This window comes from Littorina saxatilis, linkage group LG1, assembly GCF_037325665.1.
Source record: "Littorina saxatilis isolate snail1 linkage group LG1, US_GU_Lsax_2.0, whole genome shotgun sequence".
NCBI classification, from domain to species: domain Eukaryota; kingdom Metazoa; phylum Mollusca; class Gastropoda; order Littorinimorpha; family Littorinidae; genus Littorina; species Littorina saxatilis.
The window spans coordinates 76,801,652-76,820,949 of NC_090245.1; the positions used below are offsets into that span (position 1 = coordinate 76,801,652).

At 44.7% G+C, this 19,298-nt stretch overlaps 1 protein-coding gene across 1 annotated transcript; it reads left to right on the top strand.

The window, feature by feature from the left end:
- Nucleotides 1-27: 27 nt before the first annotated feature.
- Nucleotides 28-19,258, top strand: LOC138979938 (alpha- and gamma-adaptin-binding protein p34-like). The gene is made up of 10 exons (XM_070352709.1): nucleotides 28-98; nucleotides 8,957-9,147; nucleotides 9,536-9,635; nucleotides 10,033-10,122; nucleotides 12,691-12,774; nucleotides 13,342-13,413; nucleotides 13,867-14,109; nucleotides 14,725-14,835; nucleotides 15,659-15,708; nucleotides 17,553-19,258. Exons 1-10 carry the CDS (start codon nucleotides 35-37, stop codon nucleotides 17,637-17,639), a joined length of 1,092 nt encoding a protein of 363 aa, XP_070208810.1. The 5' UTR covers nucleotides 28-34; the 3' UTR covers nucleotides 17,640-19,258.
- The last annotated feature ends 40 nt before the right edge of the window (nucleotides 19,259-19,298 follow it).

Consider the following 19,298-nt stretch of genomic DNA (forward strand, 5'->3'; position numbering starts at 1 on the left):
CAAAGTGATGACGTAGAACACAATACCTTCCAAGATGGCGGCGCCCTGTGCATTGATTGCAAGTTGCGCTGATTATGAGCCTAAAAACATTGTTAAACGTAAGGAATTGTAGATCTTATCAGCTTAGAATATTATTTGACGTTTTTTGATGTAAGTAAAGCTTCATAAAGGGAATTTAAGCAGTTCATACACGATAAGTTGCCGTGACAAACTTATCCACCCATATCCACAGGCGCTTGAAGTAGACCACCTGTTAATTTTTCAACTGGGAATAGCTGTGCAGTAGATATAAGGTTGCCATTTTGAAAACACAGACATAAGTATCAAGCATTCTTCTGTTTTAAACGGGCCCGAAGCAAGAAGAAAATCTGAACGGTTTTACCTTTAGTGTCTGCAGATTAACATAACATAACCTAAACGTAACATAAGCGCCTGATAGGCTTTTCAGTCTTTTGCCTGCTATGTATTTTAACTAGTGATTTAAAATATCGTTGTTTATATTTGTGCGCTGCGTACGTCCTAGGATGATCTCAATTGAGTTAAATTTGTAGAGAACATAAATTGTCTCCAGTGCTTGTCAAGTAAGTTTTTGAACGTGTTTATAGTGTTCCTGCTGACACAATGTTGGGTGGCAAATTGTTCCAGTTATTAACAACACGATTAGTAAAGAAGTTTGCATGCAGGTTATACGTTAGTTTTAACAGTTTTTTTTGTTAATTTAAAATCATGACCTCTTGTGCTCGAACCCTCATGTAACTGGAGTAGTGAATTAGTAGCGCGTATATCATAAATATTATGTAATAATAATAATAATAATAATAATAATAATAAATTAGCTTATAATTACATATTCTTACGCCGAATCACATGATTTGCATTGACCCACTTCGATGCTTAGGTTATGATAAAAGCTACCCCGTCTAGGTATAAGGGGAGCAACCCCAACTAAAAAAGTGACTGCACCAGCATGACTGGCACCCTGGGTTACGTCCCATGTAGCACACTACGTCATCAATGGTGCTGGTCACGTGATACCCCTTCAATCGACTACTATCACTCAAGGGTGACGGTTGTGTTTGCTTTTGCTCTGGCTGGTTTTGTGTCTACGGCACCCACCGGCCTCGGCCCCCGTCTACTTCTTGCTGGCTTGCAGCTGGTGAGATCGTTCATTTTTTCTTGAATGTTTTATTGTTTCTGCTGTGAATTTCGCATGTCCGTTGGACTCTGAAGTTTTCAGCAGTTGTTTGGCTTCCTCACGGTCGCCATTTGCATTAGCACGTTGTCTGGCTTCTGTTGTTTTAGCCGGGTTCGGTCTATTAACGCTGTCGTAGCTTGCTTTGTAGCTGCCGTCGGTAGCTTTTACGTACGTGCTTATCTATTTGCTTGCTTGCTTCTGAAATGTTTGTGTCTGTACGGACTTTATTATTTTCAGACTTGTGGCTTCCTCCTTGGTCGCCATTTTTAGCTAGCATGTTGTTGTTATGTTGATTTTTCGTCCGTACTCGGACGCTTAACTCTTCGTATAGCTAGTTGTTTAGCTGCCTTTGGTAGCTCCTAAACTGGTTTTAGCTGCCCTCTTTGCTGGCTTCTGAAAGGTTGGCGTCCTTTCGGACTTTGCTAGTTTCAGTTGTTTGATTATTTTTCTCTTGGTGCTTACATGGCCGTTTATGAGAATTAGAGGGAGCTAAGGCAGAGGGTTAGGGCTTGGGCCCTGCTAAGCTCTATCCCTCAGCAGCCTCTTATTTTGAAGTACTCCGTTGTTGTTCATGTTGGCACATTTTTAGGCAATTTTTTACGTTGTTCTGTGCCGTTTTTTATGTTACGGACGATTGGCCGTCTGGCTCTCTGCCGTCCGTTTTGGCCTCTAAGGCTGTCGTTTTACGTCTGTTTCGGCTCCAGAGTCTAGGGCTCTGGGGTCTGCACTTATCTTTTGCTTATTTCCAGAAATAGATTCCCTCGTTCGCGAGGTTTGCCGCGGCGGACTTCGTCGCCAGCTCTGCCCCCCGCCTGGGGGTTAGGCGACGTTCTCTCCTTCAGACTCTGGGTCTTCTCCGGACCAGGCTGCTGTCCACCGCGATGTTTCTGGACGGTCCCTTGGGGATCTTCTTCTCCTCTTCCTGGCCGGCATTTGTTGCCTTCCGCTTGCGGTAGCGCAACAGTGCATGTCCCTCCGGGGATCCGGCCACTTCAAGGTTGGTGTCTGCAGCAGCCGTTTACGGCAGCTGCACTTCCGGTTTCCGGAATCGGATGTTCTCCTGCTAGTGAGCGACTTGCGTTCACGTCGGGTCAGAACCTCTCCGTACTCCAGCAGTCGGTTCCGACAGCTGGGCTTCCTGCTTTGGCAGGAAGTAGGGGTTCACCGTCTAGTGAGCGACTTGCGTTCACGTCCGGACCGAACCCCGCCTTACACCAGCAGTTGTACGCGACAGCTGGGCTTCCGGCTCCGGCCGGAAGCAGTGGTTCTTCCGCTCGTGCGCAGCCTGCTGTCACGTCCGGTGCGTCCCACATCTTACGTCAGCAGTCGTCCGCGACAGCTGCTTCCGGCTCAGGCCGGAAGTAAAAGGCTCACTGGCTAGTGTTCGGACTACGTTCACGTCCGGTTTGAGCCTTGCCTTACGTCAGCAGTCGTCCGCGGCAGCTGCGCTTCCGGTTCCGGCCGGAAGTGTAGGTTCACCGGTAGTGCACAGGCTGCTGTCACGTCCGGTTCGGGCCTTACCCTACGTCAGCAGTCGTCAGCGTCAGCTGGGCTTCCGGTTCCGGCCGGAAGTGTAGGTTCACTGGTTAGTGCTCAGGTTGCTGTCACTTCTGGTTCGAGCCTTTACCTACTTCAGCAGTCGTCCGCGACAGCGCCGCTTCCGGTTACGGCCGGAAGCGTAGGTTCACTGGTTAGTGTACAGACTGCTGTCACGTCCGGTTTTGAGCCTTGCCCTACGGCAGCAGTCGTACGCGACGGCTGTGCTTCCAGTTCCGGCTGGAAGTATCGGTTCACTGGTTAGTGCACAGGCTACTGGCACGTTCAGTTCGAACCTTGCCTTACGGCGGTGGTCGTACGCGACCTCTGCGCTTCTGGCTGCGGACGGAAGTGTGAGCTCACCGGTTAGTGCACAGGCTGCTGTCACTTTTGGTTCGAGCTTGCCCTACTTCAGCAGTCGTCCGCGACAGCTTTGCGTCTGGTTCCGGCTGGAAGCGTAGGTTCACTGGTTAGTGCACAGACTATGGTCACGTTCGGTTTGAACCTTGCCTTATGTCGGCGATCGTGCGCGACCTCTGCGCTTCTGGCTCCGGCCGGAAGTGGGGGCTCACTGGATAGTGGACCTGCTATGGTCCCATCTGGTTTGAGTCTGGTTTTTTCGTCAGCAGTGCCCTTTGGGCTTGCAGGCTCCCTGCCTCAGGCGGATTAGCAGCTACCACACACTTCGGTAGTGGGTTCTGCCGTTCTCCTCACTTCCTGTGCCTTTGGTCTTCGACGCCTCTCATCCTCCTCTTAGTCAGGGGTGAAGTTTGGCCGTTGACCTGCAGGAAAGGGGCTTCAGGCTCCGGCCTTCCCAGCTTCGGGACATTAGCGGCTCAGAGGAGGTTGCCTTTGCCCAAGATGTCCCGGAATTTGCTGTCGTCTTTTGCCCCTCGGCGTGCACCTTTGCCGGTCACGCCGGAACTTCTTCTTTGGGGAACGTTTCGAGTCCCCTGCTCTCTGAGCAGACTCTCTTCCCCTCTGAGGAAGTGGGCAGACAGCTTTTGGAACTTGCTTCCATCTCGGAGACACTCCTTTACGGAGTTCTTTGCGCCCTTTACACTCAGTTAAGAGCAGGACGCAGGGGATGCTTTCTCCACCTTTGCTAGGGCGAATTTAGAACGGAGAAGGCCTTCCTCTCTGCACAATGCCCATACGGTCATGTACAGACGGGGCTTGTTCCTCGCCCATTCCTAGTTTGTGAGGAATCAATGAGACACCCTTAGTTCTTCACCCTTGGTGGATGGGTCTCTCTTCGGCCTCCTGGCCTCTAAGGCCTCCTGGCCTTCAAGTCCTCCTGGTCTCTGAAGCCTCCTGGTCTCTTAGGCCTCCTGGCCCCCAAGGCCTCCTGGCCTCTAAGGCCTCCAAGGCCTCCTGGCCTCCTGGCCTCCTAGGCCTCCTGGCCTCTAAGGTCTCCTGGCTTGCAAGGCCTCCTGGCCTCCTGGTCTCCAAGGCCTCCATGGCCTCCAAGGCCTCCTGGCCTCCAAGGCCTCTTAGGCCTCCTGGCCTCTAAGGTCTCCTGGCTTCCAAGGCCTCCTGGCCTCCAAGGCCTCCTGGCCTCCAAGGCCTCCGGGCCTCTAAGGCCTCCTGGCCTCCCTGGCCTCCGGGCCTCTAAGGCCTCCTGGCCTCTAAGGTCTCCTGGCTTCCAAGGCCTCCCTGGCCTCCTGGCCTCCAAGGAGATAAAGATGTGTAGGGACCTTCAGGTCTCTTCTTTTGCTCTTCAAGCTTTGAAGCAGCAAAACGGGCTCTGCCTAAGCAGACTCAGCTTTTTCAGGCTAGTCCTCAGCTCAGGTTTATCCGGAGAGGTTCTTCCTTTCACAGACGTCTTAGTCTGTGTTTTTTGGGAACAACAGCCGGCATTAGGGCATCCGGGTTTTTCAGCCTCGGCTGGTACAACAGCCATTTCTTCCGTTGGTGGTGGTGGTTGTTGTTTGCTCTTTTGGACTCGGTCCTTGTGGGTCTTTCGCCGATTTAGACTCTGTCTTTCTCTAGCGATCGGACTTGTTCTGGTGTTTCGTCCAAACTTAAGGTTTACTTGAGTTGGCCTCGGAAGTTACATTCAGATTTTACTGAGTTTGCATTGGTTTTAGCAATGCATGGTGAGGGGTCATTCTTGTGGCCTATCACTTTTCTCAGCTTTATTGGCTAACCCTCCCCTTTCGGTGGAGGTCTAGTTAATTTCCTGGTTTCTTGGTGCGGGCTTTCAGCCCAGCATCTTTGATGGCAGGTCTACGGGCGTTCCGGCTCTCAGCCTTAGCTCGTGTAATAGTCTCCTGCCTGGCATGGGCGACTACGGTCTCCGTGTCTCTAGAATTTGTGTCTTCCTCTTCTCCCTCATCCTGCCATGAGGCGAGTCGGGTCGACTTCCGGTGGGGTGGGTTGCCTGTTAAGGTCACCCTTCTACCACTTGCATCTATTACGGACTCTTGCCTGTTGTGTTCCGTGTCTGATTCTCGGTTCTGAGGTATCAGACGTGTTTGGTTTTTCAGCCAGACTCAGGAATTTTCTGGGCTCGGTCGGCCGCGAAATTTACTTCGGGCCCTTCTTCTTGAGAACTCTCGTTCAGGGAGTCTTAAGGCTGGTTAGCTTCACAGTTTTCTGTTTTTCCTTTCCAGTCTCGTTTCTGTTTTGGGTTTTTGATTTTCTTTCATTTACCTACAAGCAGACTGCTTTGTGATCACTCTGACTTTAGTCATTTCGGTTAGAGTCACCGGTCACATCAGGCTTTGGCCACCGTGTTCTCCGCTCTGCTGGCGGCTTACACTTTTCGTAGGCCGCTTCTTCCTCTGTTTACCTCCCTCTGTGCTTCTGCATGGACTGGTAGTGGACTTCTGGTGACCGTCTCTTCTGAGTTGTTTCTTTGAGTTTGACTCTGGTTTTTTGTACTCAGACGTCTCTCTCTCTTTCTAGGAAACAGGTCACTCCTCTCTGGAGCTGACCGTTATCTCTCCGGCCTTTCGGGCCTCTCTCCATGCCAAGGCTTTTTACTTTGGCATGATTGTCTTACGGTCCTGGGGAAGGTTGGTGCTTTTCATTTATGATCGGTCAACCTTACGCTTAGTCGTTTCCAGGGTTTTTGGCATTTCCTTCCAATAGTAAGGGGGGGGGGCAGCTTGTCTGTCCCTCTACTCGGCTCGGGTTATTCAAGACTTGAGCCCCTTTCTGGGCTGTTTTTTATGGTTCAGGACATGGGAAGAAGTGCTGAGCACAGCTTACGGGCTCGCTGATGCTGTCTTTCGCTTTTTTTTTTTTGCCTGAGCGGCATTGCGACTGTCATTTAGGTTGGTTCTCGGTCCTCGTTCTGTCTTTTGGCAGTGGGCCAGTTCCTGGCAAGGGTTTTAGAGTGAGCTAGATGTTTTCTTTCTCACCGGCTCTTTCCCTGATGTTTGGCAGTGGGCCAGTTTTTTGGCGAGGGATTCTCTTCCCCTCCGCCTTGGCGTAGCTATCGGCTATCTTTCCCCTAGGTTCAGCCCGAGCTCTTTTTCCAGGGCCTGGGCCTCCTCCTCGGCCGTTTTACGGTCTGGGAGGTTGGATGATGTCCTGCACACAGCTTACTGGTGCTCGGCTTTTGTCTTTATCAGTTTAATAGGGAGACATTGCTGCCTTGGGCCTCTTCCTTGGCCGTCTTGCGGTCCCACAGAATGAGCGAAGTTTTGAATACAGCTTTTTGGCGATCAGACGATGTATTCATCAGCTTTTATCTGAGAGACATTGCTTCGCTCTGTAACGATGGATCAAGGTCCCTGCCTGCCTTGGTGGCAGCGGGCCAGTGCTTTTCCAGAAATTGATGGTGAGTTTGAACTTTTTTGATCTTACCCACCGCCTGGTTGGAGTTATCTGCAAATCATGTGATTCGGCGTAAGAATATGTAATTATAATCGAAAATTTTTATCTAAATTTTGATTTGATTAATATACTTACCCGAATCACATGAGTAATTCCCTCCCTCCTGCCCCGCTCGATTTTTTCATGTTCTATTAGTCGATTGAAGGGGTATCACGTGACCAGCACCATTGATGACGTAGTGTGCTACATGGGACGTAACCCAGGGTGCCAGTCATGCTGGTGCAGTCACTTTTTTAGTTGGGGTTGCTCCCCTTATACCTAGACGGGGTAGCTTTTATCATAACCTAAGCATCGAAGTGGGTCAATGCAAATCATGTGATTCGGGTAAGTATATTAATCAAATCAAAATTTAGATAAAAATTTTCGATATATATAGCGCAACATCATAACCTTACAATTATGCTCTTTACGCTTGACACATTTAAAATTAAAACACAGTTATACAAGCATTTACATCTACATTCATAGTCAGCAACGCTTAATTAAAAGCATACACCATCAAACATACATTACAAAAGATTCTTCCACTAACTAAGTAATAAAAACATGAATAAAATAGGTAGTGAAAACAAGGAAATACCAGCTGAATACCCTTAATCAAACAGAACATGTTATCAACAATACTGAAAACAGCCCTAGATGTTTATATACATTATCACATTATCACTAAAACAACAAATACACTACATGTAGCCTACTGATGGACTGAGAAAACAAAATCAGGGGTTGTATTTCTTGAAGAGGTGCGTTTTAAGTGCTCGTTTGAATGCTTGGGGTGACTGAGAGTGGCGGATGTGAAAGGGGAGAGAATTCCATTGTGTGGGTGCGCAGAAAGTAAAAGTGCGTTGTCCGTATGTTTTGGTTTTGGTGTGTGGAATGCCGAATGGTGAGGATGCGACAATCAGAAGAGGCACGGAGTTGTCTTGCTGGAGAATAGACGGTGAGGAGTTCAGAGAAGTAAGCAGGAGACGAGCCAGAAAAGAAGTTAAAGCAGAGGGTGGACAGTTTGTAGTCAATGTGGGCTTGAATAGGTAACCAGTGCAGTGTGTGAAGAAGTGGTGTTGCGTGATCTCGTTTTCGTGCTTTCAGAATGAGGCGTGCTGCCGAGTTTTGGACTTTTTGTAGTTTATGCAGGAGGTACAGAGGACAGCCAGAGAGAAGAGAGTTGCAGTAGTCAAGTTTAGAAAGAACAAAGGCACAGACAAGAGTGTTAGTTGTTTGAGAGGAGAGTGTGTGGCGAATGGTGCTGATCTTACGAAGCTCAAAATAAGCTGCTCCACAGACTAAAGATATATGTTTGTTAAGGGTCATGTCAGATGAAAGGGTGAATCCAAGGTTTCTAGCTGATGGTGAGAAAAGAATGTCGGTGTTGCCTATTTGAACAGAAACAGGTTGAGGAGAGGGAAATGTAGTGTTCTTCTTTTTGCACAGTAAGACTTCAGTCTTATCATCATTCAGCTTAAGTTTGTTATCGACCATCCAAGATTTAACATCAGTGATGCATGTCTGAATGGTCTGGATGGCGGAATGTGTCTCTGCAGGGGGACTGGGTTTATACAGCCGGGTATCATCAGCAAAAGACTGATTTTAAACAGAATGGTTTTGAATCAGTGTGGATAGGGGTTTAGTGTACATGATGAAAAGGATGGGACCGAGTACTGAACCTTGAGGAACACCGAAAGAAAGTGGGGCTGGAGCAGACATCTGGCCATCGACAAGCACAGCCTGAGTCCTGCCAATGAGATAGGACTCAAGCCATGCTAGCGGTGGACCGGAGATGCCGTACAGAGTCTGAAGTCTATGGAGAAGCGTATAGGTCTCAATCATATCGCCTCACAACCTCCTGTACTCTAGGCTTGGCATATTAAGGAATTTCAATCTGTAAATTGATTGGAATATTCTGTTCAGTTATTCATTAATCATTAGGATATGATATATTTTTTATCTGGACCCTAATTTTGTTTTGTTTTTCGACGGGCGCAGTGGCGCAGTGGTAAGACGTCGGCCTCCTAATCGGGAGGTCGTGAGTTCGAATCCCGGTCGCTGCCGCCTGGTGGGTTAAGAGTGGAGATTTTTCCGATCTCCCAGGTCAACTTATGTGCAGACCTGCTAGTGACTTAACCTCCTTCGTGTGTACACGCAAGCACAAGACCAAGTGCGCACGGAAAAGATCCTGTAATCCATGTCAGAGTTCGGTGGGTTATAGAAACACGAAAATACCCAGCATGCCTCCCCCGAAATCCGCGTATGCTGCCTGAATGGCGGGGTAAAAACGGTCATACACGTAAAAATCCACTCGTGCTAAAAACATGAGTGAACGTGGGAGTCTAAGCCCATGAACGAAGAAGAAGAAGAAGAAGAAGAAGTTTTGTTTTTCAGATATCCTAAACACATCTGAACTACCAGATGGACATCCTGTTGTGGAATCCATTGTTTCATATGACTGGCACATTGACACAAAGTACTACACAGCTGATGTGCACCTGTGTACCACTGACTCTCGTACATTTGGCGACAAAAGCTTTGCTGAATCTGTGGAGGCCTTTGTTGTCTATTTCGATTCAAATAAGGTGAGATTTCCAAATGCTGCATGTTTTTTGTTTGCACCAGGAAAATGCTTTGCTTATTATTTGCCTCATATCATTTTTTACTGGTTTTTCAATGACTTGCACAACTCATGAAAATAATCTTTTGCGGAGACATATCTCTCAAAGATTCAGGTTGTTAGCTGAATGCATGGATGGAAAAACATGATGCAGTGACCTAAATAATTGGGAAACTCAGGTCTTAAGGAGGGAGTCTTGGAATGGGGGTAAATTTACACATATTATAAACAGAAAGTCTGAGAAAAGAGGGTCTCAAAAGGGAGGGAATCTTAATTTAAGTTTTTTTTAAAGGGGGTTCCACTGTATATACTGACAATATTTTCTTGACAAGAATTTCAATTCCTCTTGACAGGAGTCCAGCTTTGAAAAGGTATCATCATGGTTACCATACCTGGCACACATGAATGCAGAAATACTGATCTTGGTGTGTCAGACCAGTCGCCAGGATGATAGTGAGTAGTAAAGTGCCGTCATTTTTTTGTTTTCTTTAAAATGTGACTGGCTCCGTTTGTGTTTTACGTCATTATTATGAATTTAATTTTGAATTGGATTTGGAGATCCTCTGAAGGTGGGAAAGTAATTTTACAATACTTACACTTACAGATTGCAGAATGGGTTATTGTATGAAGGCCACAGACCCATATATTTACAAACCAAGGGGCATGGAGGATTGAAAGAATTGGGGGAAATGAAAAAGATAAGTGCAAAAAAAAATTTACAATACTCACAGATGGATAGAAAGATCATACTATTGCAATTTCCATATGATTGTGACTTCGAATAAATCACTTGCTTTTCTTACTTTTAAATAACAAAGCAGGGATTGAAGTGTACAATGTGTGTTTGCAGCTGTCAGTCGACACAGGACACTGGAGTGGTGCATCAAGCATGGGTTTGAGCTGGTTGAGCTGGAACCTGAGGAGAACAGTGGTGATGAAGGTAATGAGTGTTTGTTTGTTTGTTTAATGTTGGTCCCCATCCAGCAAAACAATGCACACTGACTGCGTGAAGCATACGCCCAATAATGCCTATCAGCTGCGGTTAACGTGCTTGCCGCGTGCAAGAATTTGCAAATCAGAATGCGCGTGTGATGAAATTGTTTTCCCTTTGATTCTGATGACTATAGTCACCCTCAGCACACTTGCATATCATACTCACGGGTGGGGAACTGTTCCGCACCATTTTCGTATGGAGCGACGTGTTCCGGTTGTAGATAGTCGCTATTTTGTCACTTGCGCTTGATCGCGGGTGAAGGTAGGTTGGTCAGTCAGACCCTTCTCACAATATCTGGCACATCATGTCACAGGATGGCTAGACTACATTTACATGTTATAGAAATGTTGTTTGGGGGTCTAGATTGTCAACAAGCTCGCTTTATGTGACGAAAATGCCTGTTTTTGACACGTTTTGGTGTTTTTGTCGTGAATCAAGTTGTGTAGACCACAGAGATTGCCATGTGGTGTGAGACCAATGCGGAAAATATGTTTCCATTGCAACAAAAGCAATCAGCGAGGTTTAGACTGGCTTGTGATTTGATTATTTGATTGAGACCATGTTCCGGTTTGGAGCGTTTCTTCAGTGAGGACGTTCCGGTAGGAAATGTAGACGTTCCGGTTGTACGCAAAGCTGTGAAACAGACAAACTAAGGCTTATCTTGTTATTGGCCGTTCTGCAGGCGAAATAAAATGGCATTATTAGAACGTTCACATGTTCTTGAGTACCTCTGATGATAATAATTGCAAGATACAGAGGAAAATGTTTTGGTTCCGGTTGGTATACAAAAAAACTACAAAATTGTGAGAAGGGTCTGACTGACCAACCTACCTTCGCGCGCGATCAAGCGCAAGTGACAAAATAGCGACTATCTACAACCGGAACACGTCACTCCATATGAGAATGGTGCGGAACAGTTCCCCACCCGTGATACTGACCATTTTTCCTATTTACAGAGGGCATATGTTGTGATTAATTTGACTAATTACATTCTCTCCTGCAGACCACACAAATCTCCTACGCATTCACATGCAGGCCACACTATCGTTAACCCACTATCATTTTACACACTTTCACATAACCCACATATCCTTGAAGGAAACCTCACCTGAACACATCAAATTACTGTACAGTAAAACCTGCATCTAGCGGACCCTTATTTCGGCGGACACCTTAGCATAACGGACAATTCAAGTGAGGACGGATGTATTTTACTCTCAAAAACACCTTAAAAGAGCGAACACCTCAAAGGCGCGGACGCGGACACCCTTTTTTGGTCCCGATTGGGTTCGTTACTTGTCAACAACGGACAAACCCTTGAAGCAGACAGCTTTTAGCAGACGCTGGTCCGCCATCTTGGTTCTGCAAATAAAATCTCGCTGGCGATGTGAACGCGCGAGAAGCTTATTTTGTAAGCCAATGACAGCACTTGAAAGAAGTTGATTTTTGTATGGTGCACGCTCGTTGGTCGATGCCGTGAACTCACAAACATTTCGGGTTTCTACTTTCTGTACTGGGATGCATCTTCGTCTCATCCTTCGTCTTCGTCTCATCATGCCAAAACGAAAAAAATTGACTTTAGAAGAGAGAGTCGATGTCATAAAGACCGTTCAAAAAGTTGCTGATGAGCTGAATTGAGGAAAAACTCAAATTTCCAACATAAAAGCTGATCGAACACAAATTCTCAGTCAGTGGGACTCCGGTGCCAGATCGACGGCAAAATGTGTTAAGAGAAAAAAAACAACCTATGACGAGTTGAACGAAGAACTCTTCGAGTGGTTTTCAACAGCTCAATCAAAGAATCTTCCAGTGAATGGCCCATTGCTTCATATAAGAAACCGATTGCACCTCTCTCTCTCTCTCTCTCTCTCTCTCTCTCTCCTTTTCTTTGAAAAAAAAGAATAAAAAAAATTGAGGGCTTCAAAACTTGAGTTTTAATAATCACTGTGGCAAAAAAGAATCAGTGACTGTTGGGTGTTTTTTTTCTCAACAAAAATGTTGGCGCATTCATATTCATAAGAAAGGACACCTTGCTACAAAGGACAGTGGCAAGGCTCCCCAAGAGCGTCCTTTGCTCGCAGGTTTTACTGTACCATATTTGTTTTAGTTTTTAGGACTCGGGTAGCTGAATCTTGACTTGACAATCAGCTCTTTTAACAAGCTGATATTTCTCTGCTTTCAACTTGAAATGCAGCAGTTGTATCATGGTCTCATTGCATGTAGATTCAATTTTTCCTTCCATCATCATCATGAATCTCAAGTGCTATTTTGTTTTACTTTCGCTGCTGTTTTGTTACATTGTAACTTGAATTGCTAGTGTAATGCTTTGTCTTCACTTTCTGGAATCGTGTTCCATGATCCATCATCATCTTCATGCTCTAATGTTCTATATCTCAGCATGTATGGTGAGTAGGGCATACAGGTATAAACTATAATTTCAGGTGGTAGAAAACATCACTTCTAATAATCCAGGCCTATGATTACTGTTTACACCTGTTAATTGATGTGTTTCAGATGATGACTTTGTGGAAACAGTCGGCCCCAAAAGGATTGTTCAGGCACTGCATGCTCACACCTGGCCCAATTTGACCATGAAAAGTAAGTCCTTTTGTTTGTTTTTACATGTATACTGTGTGTTCTCAACAGATTTTCATGTATGGTCCGGATTTGTCAATGTAAAAGCCTTTCTAGTTCTTCTTTTTCTTGCTCTTGTTCTTCCGTGTTCGTGTACTCGTTTTTTGCACGAATGGGTTATTTACGTTTAGGGCCCTTTTTTCCTCTGCCATTTTAGGCTGTCATAGTACTCCGTTATCAGGGGATGCATTTTTGGGATGCATTTTTGAAATTATTATGTTTCTGTAACCAACCGAACTGTGACATGGATTACAGGATCCTTTCCGTGCCCACTTGGTCTTGTGCTGGTGTGTAGACACGAAGGGGGATACGGTGCCAGCAGGTCTGCACATAGTTTTACCTTGGATATTGAAAAATCTCCTCCCTTAACCCACCAGGCGCAGCCAGGATTCGAACCCCGAACCTTCAAGCCTGACGGACAGCATCCTTACAACTAGACTGTTGCGCCCGTCTAGAGCCTTTTGATGCGCAGTATTTAAACTATTTCTCTCACTGAATTGATGCCTTTCTTATTGTTTGTTTTTTTCTCAGGTAGATCCCCAGTTTGCAGCCCATATTTCCGCAACCTTATGCAGGAGGAGGCTGCGCTAAAACTTAATGCAGGTAAGTGCCCCTCCCCCCCCACACACACAGACATACATACATCCTCACGTACACAAATACATGCACACACACACACACACACACACACACACACACACACACACACACACACACACACACACACACACACACACACACACACACACACACACACACACACACACACTGTCTCTCTTTGTCTCTCTCTCTCTTAATAATAATAAATAATAATACGAGAATTTATAACGCGCACATCTCACCACAAGGCGACTCAAGGCGCACTCATACACAATCTTTCGCATTAACAACTCAAGCATACCCATATACACTCACGCATAAATTACATGAAGATGACAAGGCAACAACACAAACGGAGACACGGCACTCAAAAGTAAGCATGAAAAAGAAAAGAAAATTTCAAACAATAATTATGTACATGGCTATTTACAACTTACTATATCTTTTTCTTTGAAGGTGCTGGCAATAATGACAATGAGCGATCCGATTCTGGGGGTGCTTCAGTTAATGCAGCAGATACAACTACAACAGCAACTTCCTCATCAACACCAGAGGCAACTGCAACATGTCAAGGGACAGGAGGAGCAAGGCCAAAAGAAGTGAATAAGGGAGCAACAGGAGGAGGACAGGAAAAAGAAGACAAGGCTGAGGAGGCAGTAGGTGATACGGACACACATTCTGAGATGAGGCAGAAGTTAGGTGAGGACTTGTGACTCAATAAGTATAATGTGCCTGTGTCTCTGTGGCTGTGTCTCGGTTTCTGTGTCTCGGTTTCTGTGCTTGGTTCTCTGTGACTCTGTTTGTGTATGTGTGTCCTTGTCTGTTTTGGGGTGTCTGTGTGCTCCTAGATACACGCTGACCAATATGGATTGCAAGATATGGTGTGCCTATGTGTCTGTGTATGACACAGTATGTGTGGTTGTGTCTCTGTTTCTGTGCTTAATTCTCCGTGTATGTATGTGTGTCCTTGTCTGTTTTAGGGTGTCTGTGTGCTCCTAAATGCAGAGATTTCCAGCTCTGTTCTCCTTCTCTTTGACACAAAACTTACACTGTTGACAGCTCATGTAATATTGGAAATATTTTTCTCACGTTTTTTTGTGTCTGAGAGCCAAGAGCAGGATCTTCTTCTTCTTGTGCAACCATAGACTGCGACTCCCACATTCACTCTTGATTTGCACGATTTGGGTTTTATCTGTATGACTCTTCCCCCTGCCCTTTATGCAGCCATGATCCGATTTTAGGGGAGGGCAGGATCTGTACTTCGTTATGCAGTCTTGGTATTATAACTCCTTGATTTCGACTTGGCCATTGCAGATGGACTGATGCCTGATGACAATGAGCTGGTCATGTTAGCAGCACTGAGCAATGAAGATACTGGTGATGAGTCCTTTGAACAGCTGTTTGCCAGGCTGGAGCTCATGAAAGGTTAGTGAACCATTACCCGCTGCTCCCACTCGGTGGTGTGACTGAACGTTTCTTGCACACAACATGGTAGACGTTTTCACAAAACACAAAAACTGTGAGACATATGATTTCACACACGCTTGCTTTAGTAAGAGCAAAGCAGGAATAAAGTAAATGAAATAGAATGAAATTAAATGAATGTGTGAGACATAAGATGATATCTTTATTCTTTGGAAACCCCTTGTCAAAAAAAACTGAGAATAGCAGGTCTGAATAAGAAGGGAACGGAGGTAAGTTTGCAGATGTTATGAATAGAATAATTGGAAAAGATAGTTTTAGTTTTACTGTACTTTTTAATTTTTTTGTTTTTTTTTTGTTGGGGGGGGGGGGGGTGTCTTCAATCAAGAGGAGGTGGGAGGGTCTTAACAAAATGGTACCAGTGTACAGTAAATTCTCTAATTAATTTATATACATTTTTCAGAAGTTTAAAGCAGAAGGATTATTGCTTCTGTCTGTATTAGATTTATGAAAGAATAAATAGATGGATGCCTTTTTTTCTGCCTGGACGTGTTTATTTGTAAGGTTATATCCACTTTTTGTTTATTTTTATTTTTATTAGAATTGTGTACCTAATTTCAAGTTCAGAATTCTGCGTTTTGGTTTTCTTTCTGTGTCAATGACATAAAAAACTCACAACCTAACATTACTTTTCCTAACTCCAGAAACAAGAACACATTTTAATTCTTTCAGTCAGAAACATAGACACAGGGCAGTTCAGTAATGAGGCTTGACCTTGGACATCTGTATCCTGGAAACATTATGTTTGTTCTCTCATTTGTTCCAGATGTGGCATCTAATCTCCCACCTGAAGAGAGAAAATCTTACGCCGAAAAGGTACACATATGCATAATGCACACGTCCTTGTCTGGTATATGATAGCACCTTTCTTTAGCAATGTTATCAACTCAGACTTTTAAAAAAAAAAGTACTTTATGAATGATTTTGCACGTCTCTTTTGTATTTTCCAAAAACTATTTGGACTTACAAAAAGTGAATATAAGTGTGCGTCTGTCTACATTTGTCTAAGTGTGTCATTTTGCTGACCACAGTGGTACCTGCGATGTAAGGCCCCTCTGATGAGAGGACACCTCCCATGAGAGGACACCTCCCATGAAAAGACACCTTCTGTTGTCCCTTTGTCTGTTACCTATACCTTCTTCTTCTTCTTCAGCGTTCCAGAATTGTCTGGTTACGTGCAAGCTCGTTTGCCCATTTGGGTTTCCCAAACTATACTCTGAGAGCATAGTCAGCTTCACTCCGCTTTCGTTGAGTAGGCATGCTGGGTATTTTCATGTTTCCATAACCCACCGAACTCGGGCATGGATGTAGAGGTTACATGCCGAGTCTCAGTGATTATGAAAAATAATGGTCGAAGTTAGCGGATCATGAAAAATGCGAGCTTCAGCGAGCTTTTTCATGACCGCGAACTGAGACCATTATTTTTGATAATCACTGAGACGAGGTATGTAACCTCTTTATCCCTCCTTTCTTCAGTTATTCAAAGAAAAGAGGAGTTTTTGTGCGAAAGTTTGATCGAATCATATTCACCCAACCAGTCTACCTGCGCAGGCGATCGATTAATGCGCGGTTGTATAGTTCCGTGCAAATCATTCAATTTTGTTAACACTTCTTGTCAGTTTCCATGTTTTGAACTAAAATCAAGTACACAGTTATGTTGTCATTCTGCTGTGGCGGTAAAGGCAGATAGTGTGTGTTCTGTTCATGTTTTGGTATCGCTCAGGAAATGTTCTTTCCTCGAATGTGACTAGCAGACGAAGTTTTACACCCGTGTTCCAACGTTGAAAACTGTATGAAGTTTAGTTTTCTGGGGCAAACTAGTGTATGAAACCGCTGCATGTTCTTTAATTTGATTAAATGTTTGCAATTGATTGCGTGTGATCTGTTTATAAAATGAAATATTGTTAAAAACTGACCGTCGGATTGCAGTCTCGTCGATGCAGCCGAAATCTGGAAGGGGAACTACTCGTGTCGGTAGACAAAGTATGAGAGTTACTTTTCCTTGGAATCTTGCTAGCGATAAACGATTGTGCACGGCAGATCTGAATTCAGAAAACAACCAAACTCATGGATTTTATATTGAGATTCATGTGTTCAAGCCTGTAGTTGCTGGTTTAAATGCGGCATGGTTGTATTGTTTGCTCCAGAAATGTATATTTTGTACATTAGAGTGTTCTGAACTTTTGAGTCGCAAAAAGTAGATCCACAATGTGTACAGTCTCTACCCATGAGCTATCGAGGATTCAGGCCCGTTGTTGGGTAAGTGATTTTGGTTGTTGGGTAAGTTACCGAAAAATAACTAGCCCTACAAGTTTACAGAGAGAAAGAAGCAGAGGGGGGGATAATACAGGATCATCTCCGTGCGCACTTGGTCTTGTGCTTGCGTGTACACACGAAGGGGGTTAAGTCACTAGCAGGTCTGCACATAAGTTGACCTGGGAAATAGGAAAAATCTCCACTCTTAACCCACCAGGTGGCAGCGACCGGGATTCGAACTCACGACCTCCCGATTAGGAGGTCGACGTCTTACCACCACGCCACTGCGCCCGTTGTTATCTATACCAAAATATACTTGTCATGACAGGCCACCTGCAATGAAGGGACACTTAGGCTGATCCCGCGACTGTCCTTTTTGTAAATCAGTTTTACTCTGATTTCAGTTTGCTTTGTCCTTCTGGAGAGCAGTGGGAGGAGATGAAGATGAGATTGACGGCCTGTGTGATGACACCCACCCTGCACTGACCTGATTGCACCGGACCTTTGGACATGGGGATTGGTGCAATATTTGATTATGGTACTGCTGGATCTTACAGGGGCCAGGTTGTGTAAATAGATGAGCGATGTCAATAATTGGCACTTTATTCGAGGAGGAATAATGTAAATAGGTGCTGATTTGTGTTGCTGTCTCTGTTGTCAAGCCGGCAGTTTCATTTTTTGATGTTTACTTTTGTGCTTTCTACTTCAGTTAATTTTTGTGCCAACTACAAATTTGGTTAAATAGAAACAGAAAAGCGGAGAGACTGACAGACAGACAGATGGACACACACACACACACACATAGACAAAACACACACACACACACACACACACACATAGACAAAACACACACACACATGTGCATGCAGCAGATAATATATGTCTTAACACTCAAGTTGTAATGCATGATTCATATACATGACTGTCTTCATCGCCAAGCGTTACTCTCAGTAGAATCTCTATCATATATCATAAAAATATGAAGTGATGTGCATTAAAATGACACACCCTTAAGTTCAAAATATTATTCTCTTTATTATTACCTTGTATTTTTGTGAACATTTTATTGTCAGGTGGTGGTTTAATTAACTTCAGGGTGTGTAACTTACAGGTCAAAATATAGAAGTACATTTTGTTTTTGCTTCTGGTTATAAAACTTAACTGTAAAAAGTATTACAAGAGTATACTGTCAAACCATGTATTCAGAATTGTATAATTTCCAAAGTTTTGTGGACTGCTGGTTTACTGAACATTTCTTATTGTTGGTGATTTGTCTTTTTATTTGTCTTGTTTATTTTGTACATTGCACACACCAATTTAATGTAAATTTTGTCAAGTTTCGTTGTATTAAGCACTGCTGTGCAGAGCTCACTCTTTAGCTGGGCTGGCCTGGCAGCGTGACCCGGTCAATCTCACGCCCCGCAGTAGGCCCGCTATAAATAACACACTTGCTCTACTGCTGTCTGCTAGTGCTGGCTGCTACAGCCAGAAAGTAGGGTAGTGTGTATTTTGACTAAACACACACAACTGACACGATCAAATAGATTCGGGCAACCTATGGCATAATGGGGGATACATTCAGCTTTAAAATGATACCAAGCATGACAAGGTCGAGAGTAGATGCAAAGAGTGTGTGGTGTATCAAAGAGACAGAATACAAACAGACACATTCCTGTCCCAGCACAATCCCTTCCAATCTTCACTCCATTCACACCCCAATTACTCACGATGTCCAGTCCCCACAAGCAATGTTAGTAATGCAGTGTGAAGTACAAAATAAACAACACACAGTGATTCTATGAAGTTCAAAGTACCTGAAAAAAACCAAAACCCAAAACACGTTTTTGAACAAATGTTTGCTAAAATTCCGTGCCACCTCTGCCCTTAATTGCTTGTCTTGACTGATCATCTGACCAGCAGCGTCATCTCAATTAGTTCATGCTTTTGAGTTATCTAGGCTGCAGGAGCATAGTGTGCATATTTCATTCATGATAATTGTGTTAAAGTCTGGGTGCCTGTGGGGGAGAGTGTGAGTAGGAGAGAGAGAGACAGACCGAGAGATGTGAGTCCGTGTGTATGACTGAGTGGATGTGTGTGTGTAGCAGTATATGTTTGTGTGTGTGTGTGGCAGTGTATGTTTCTGTGCGTGC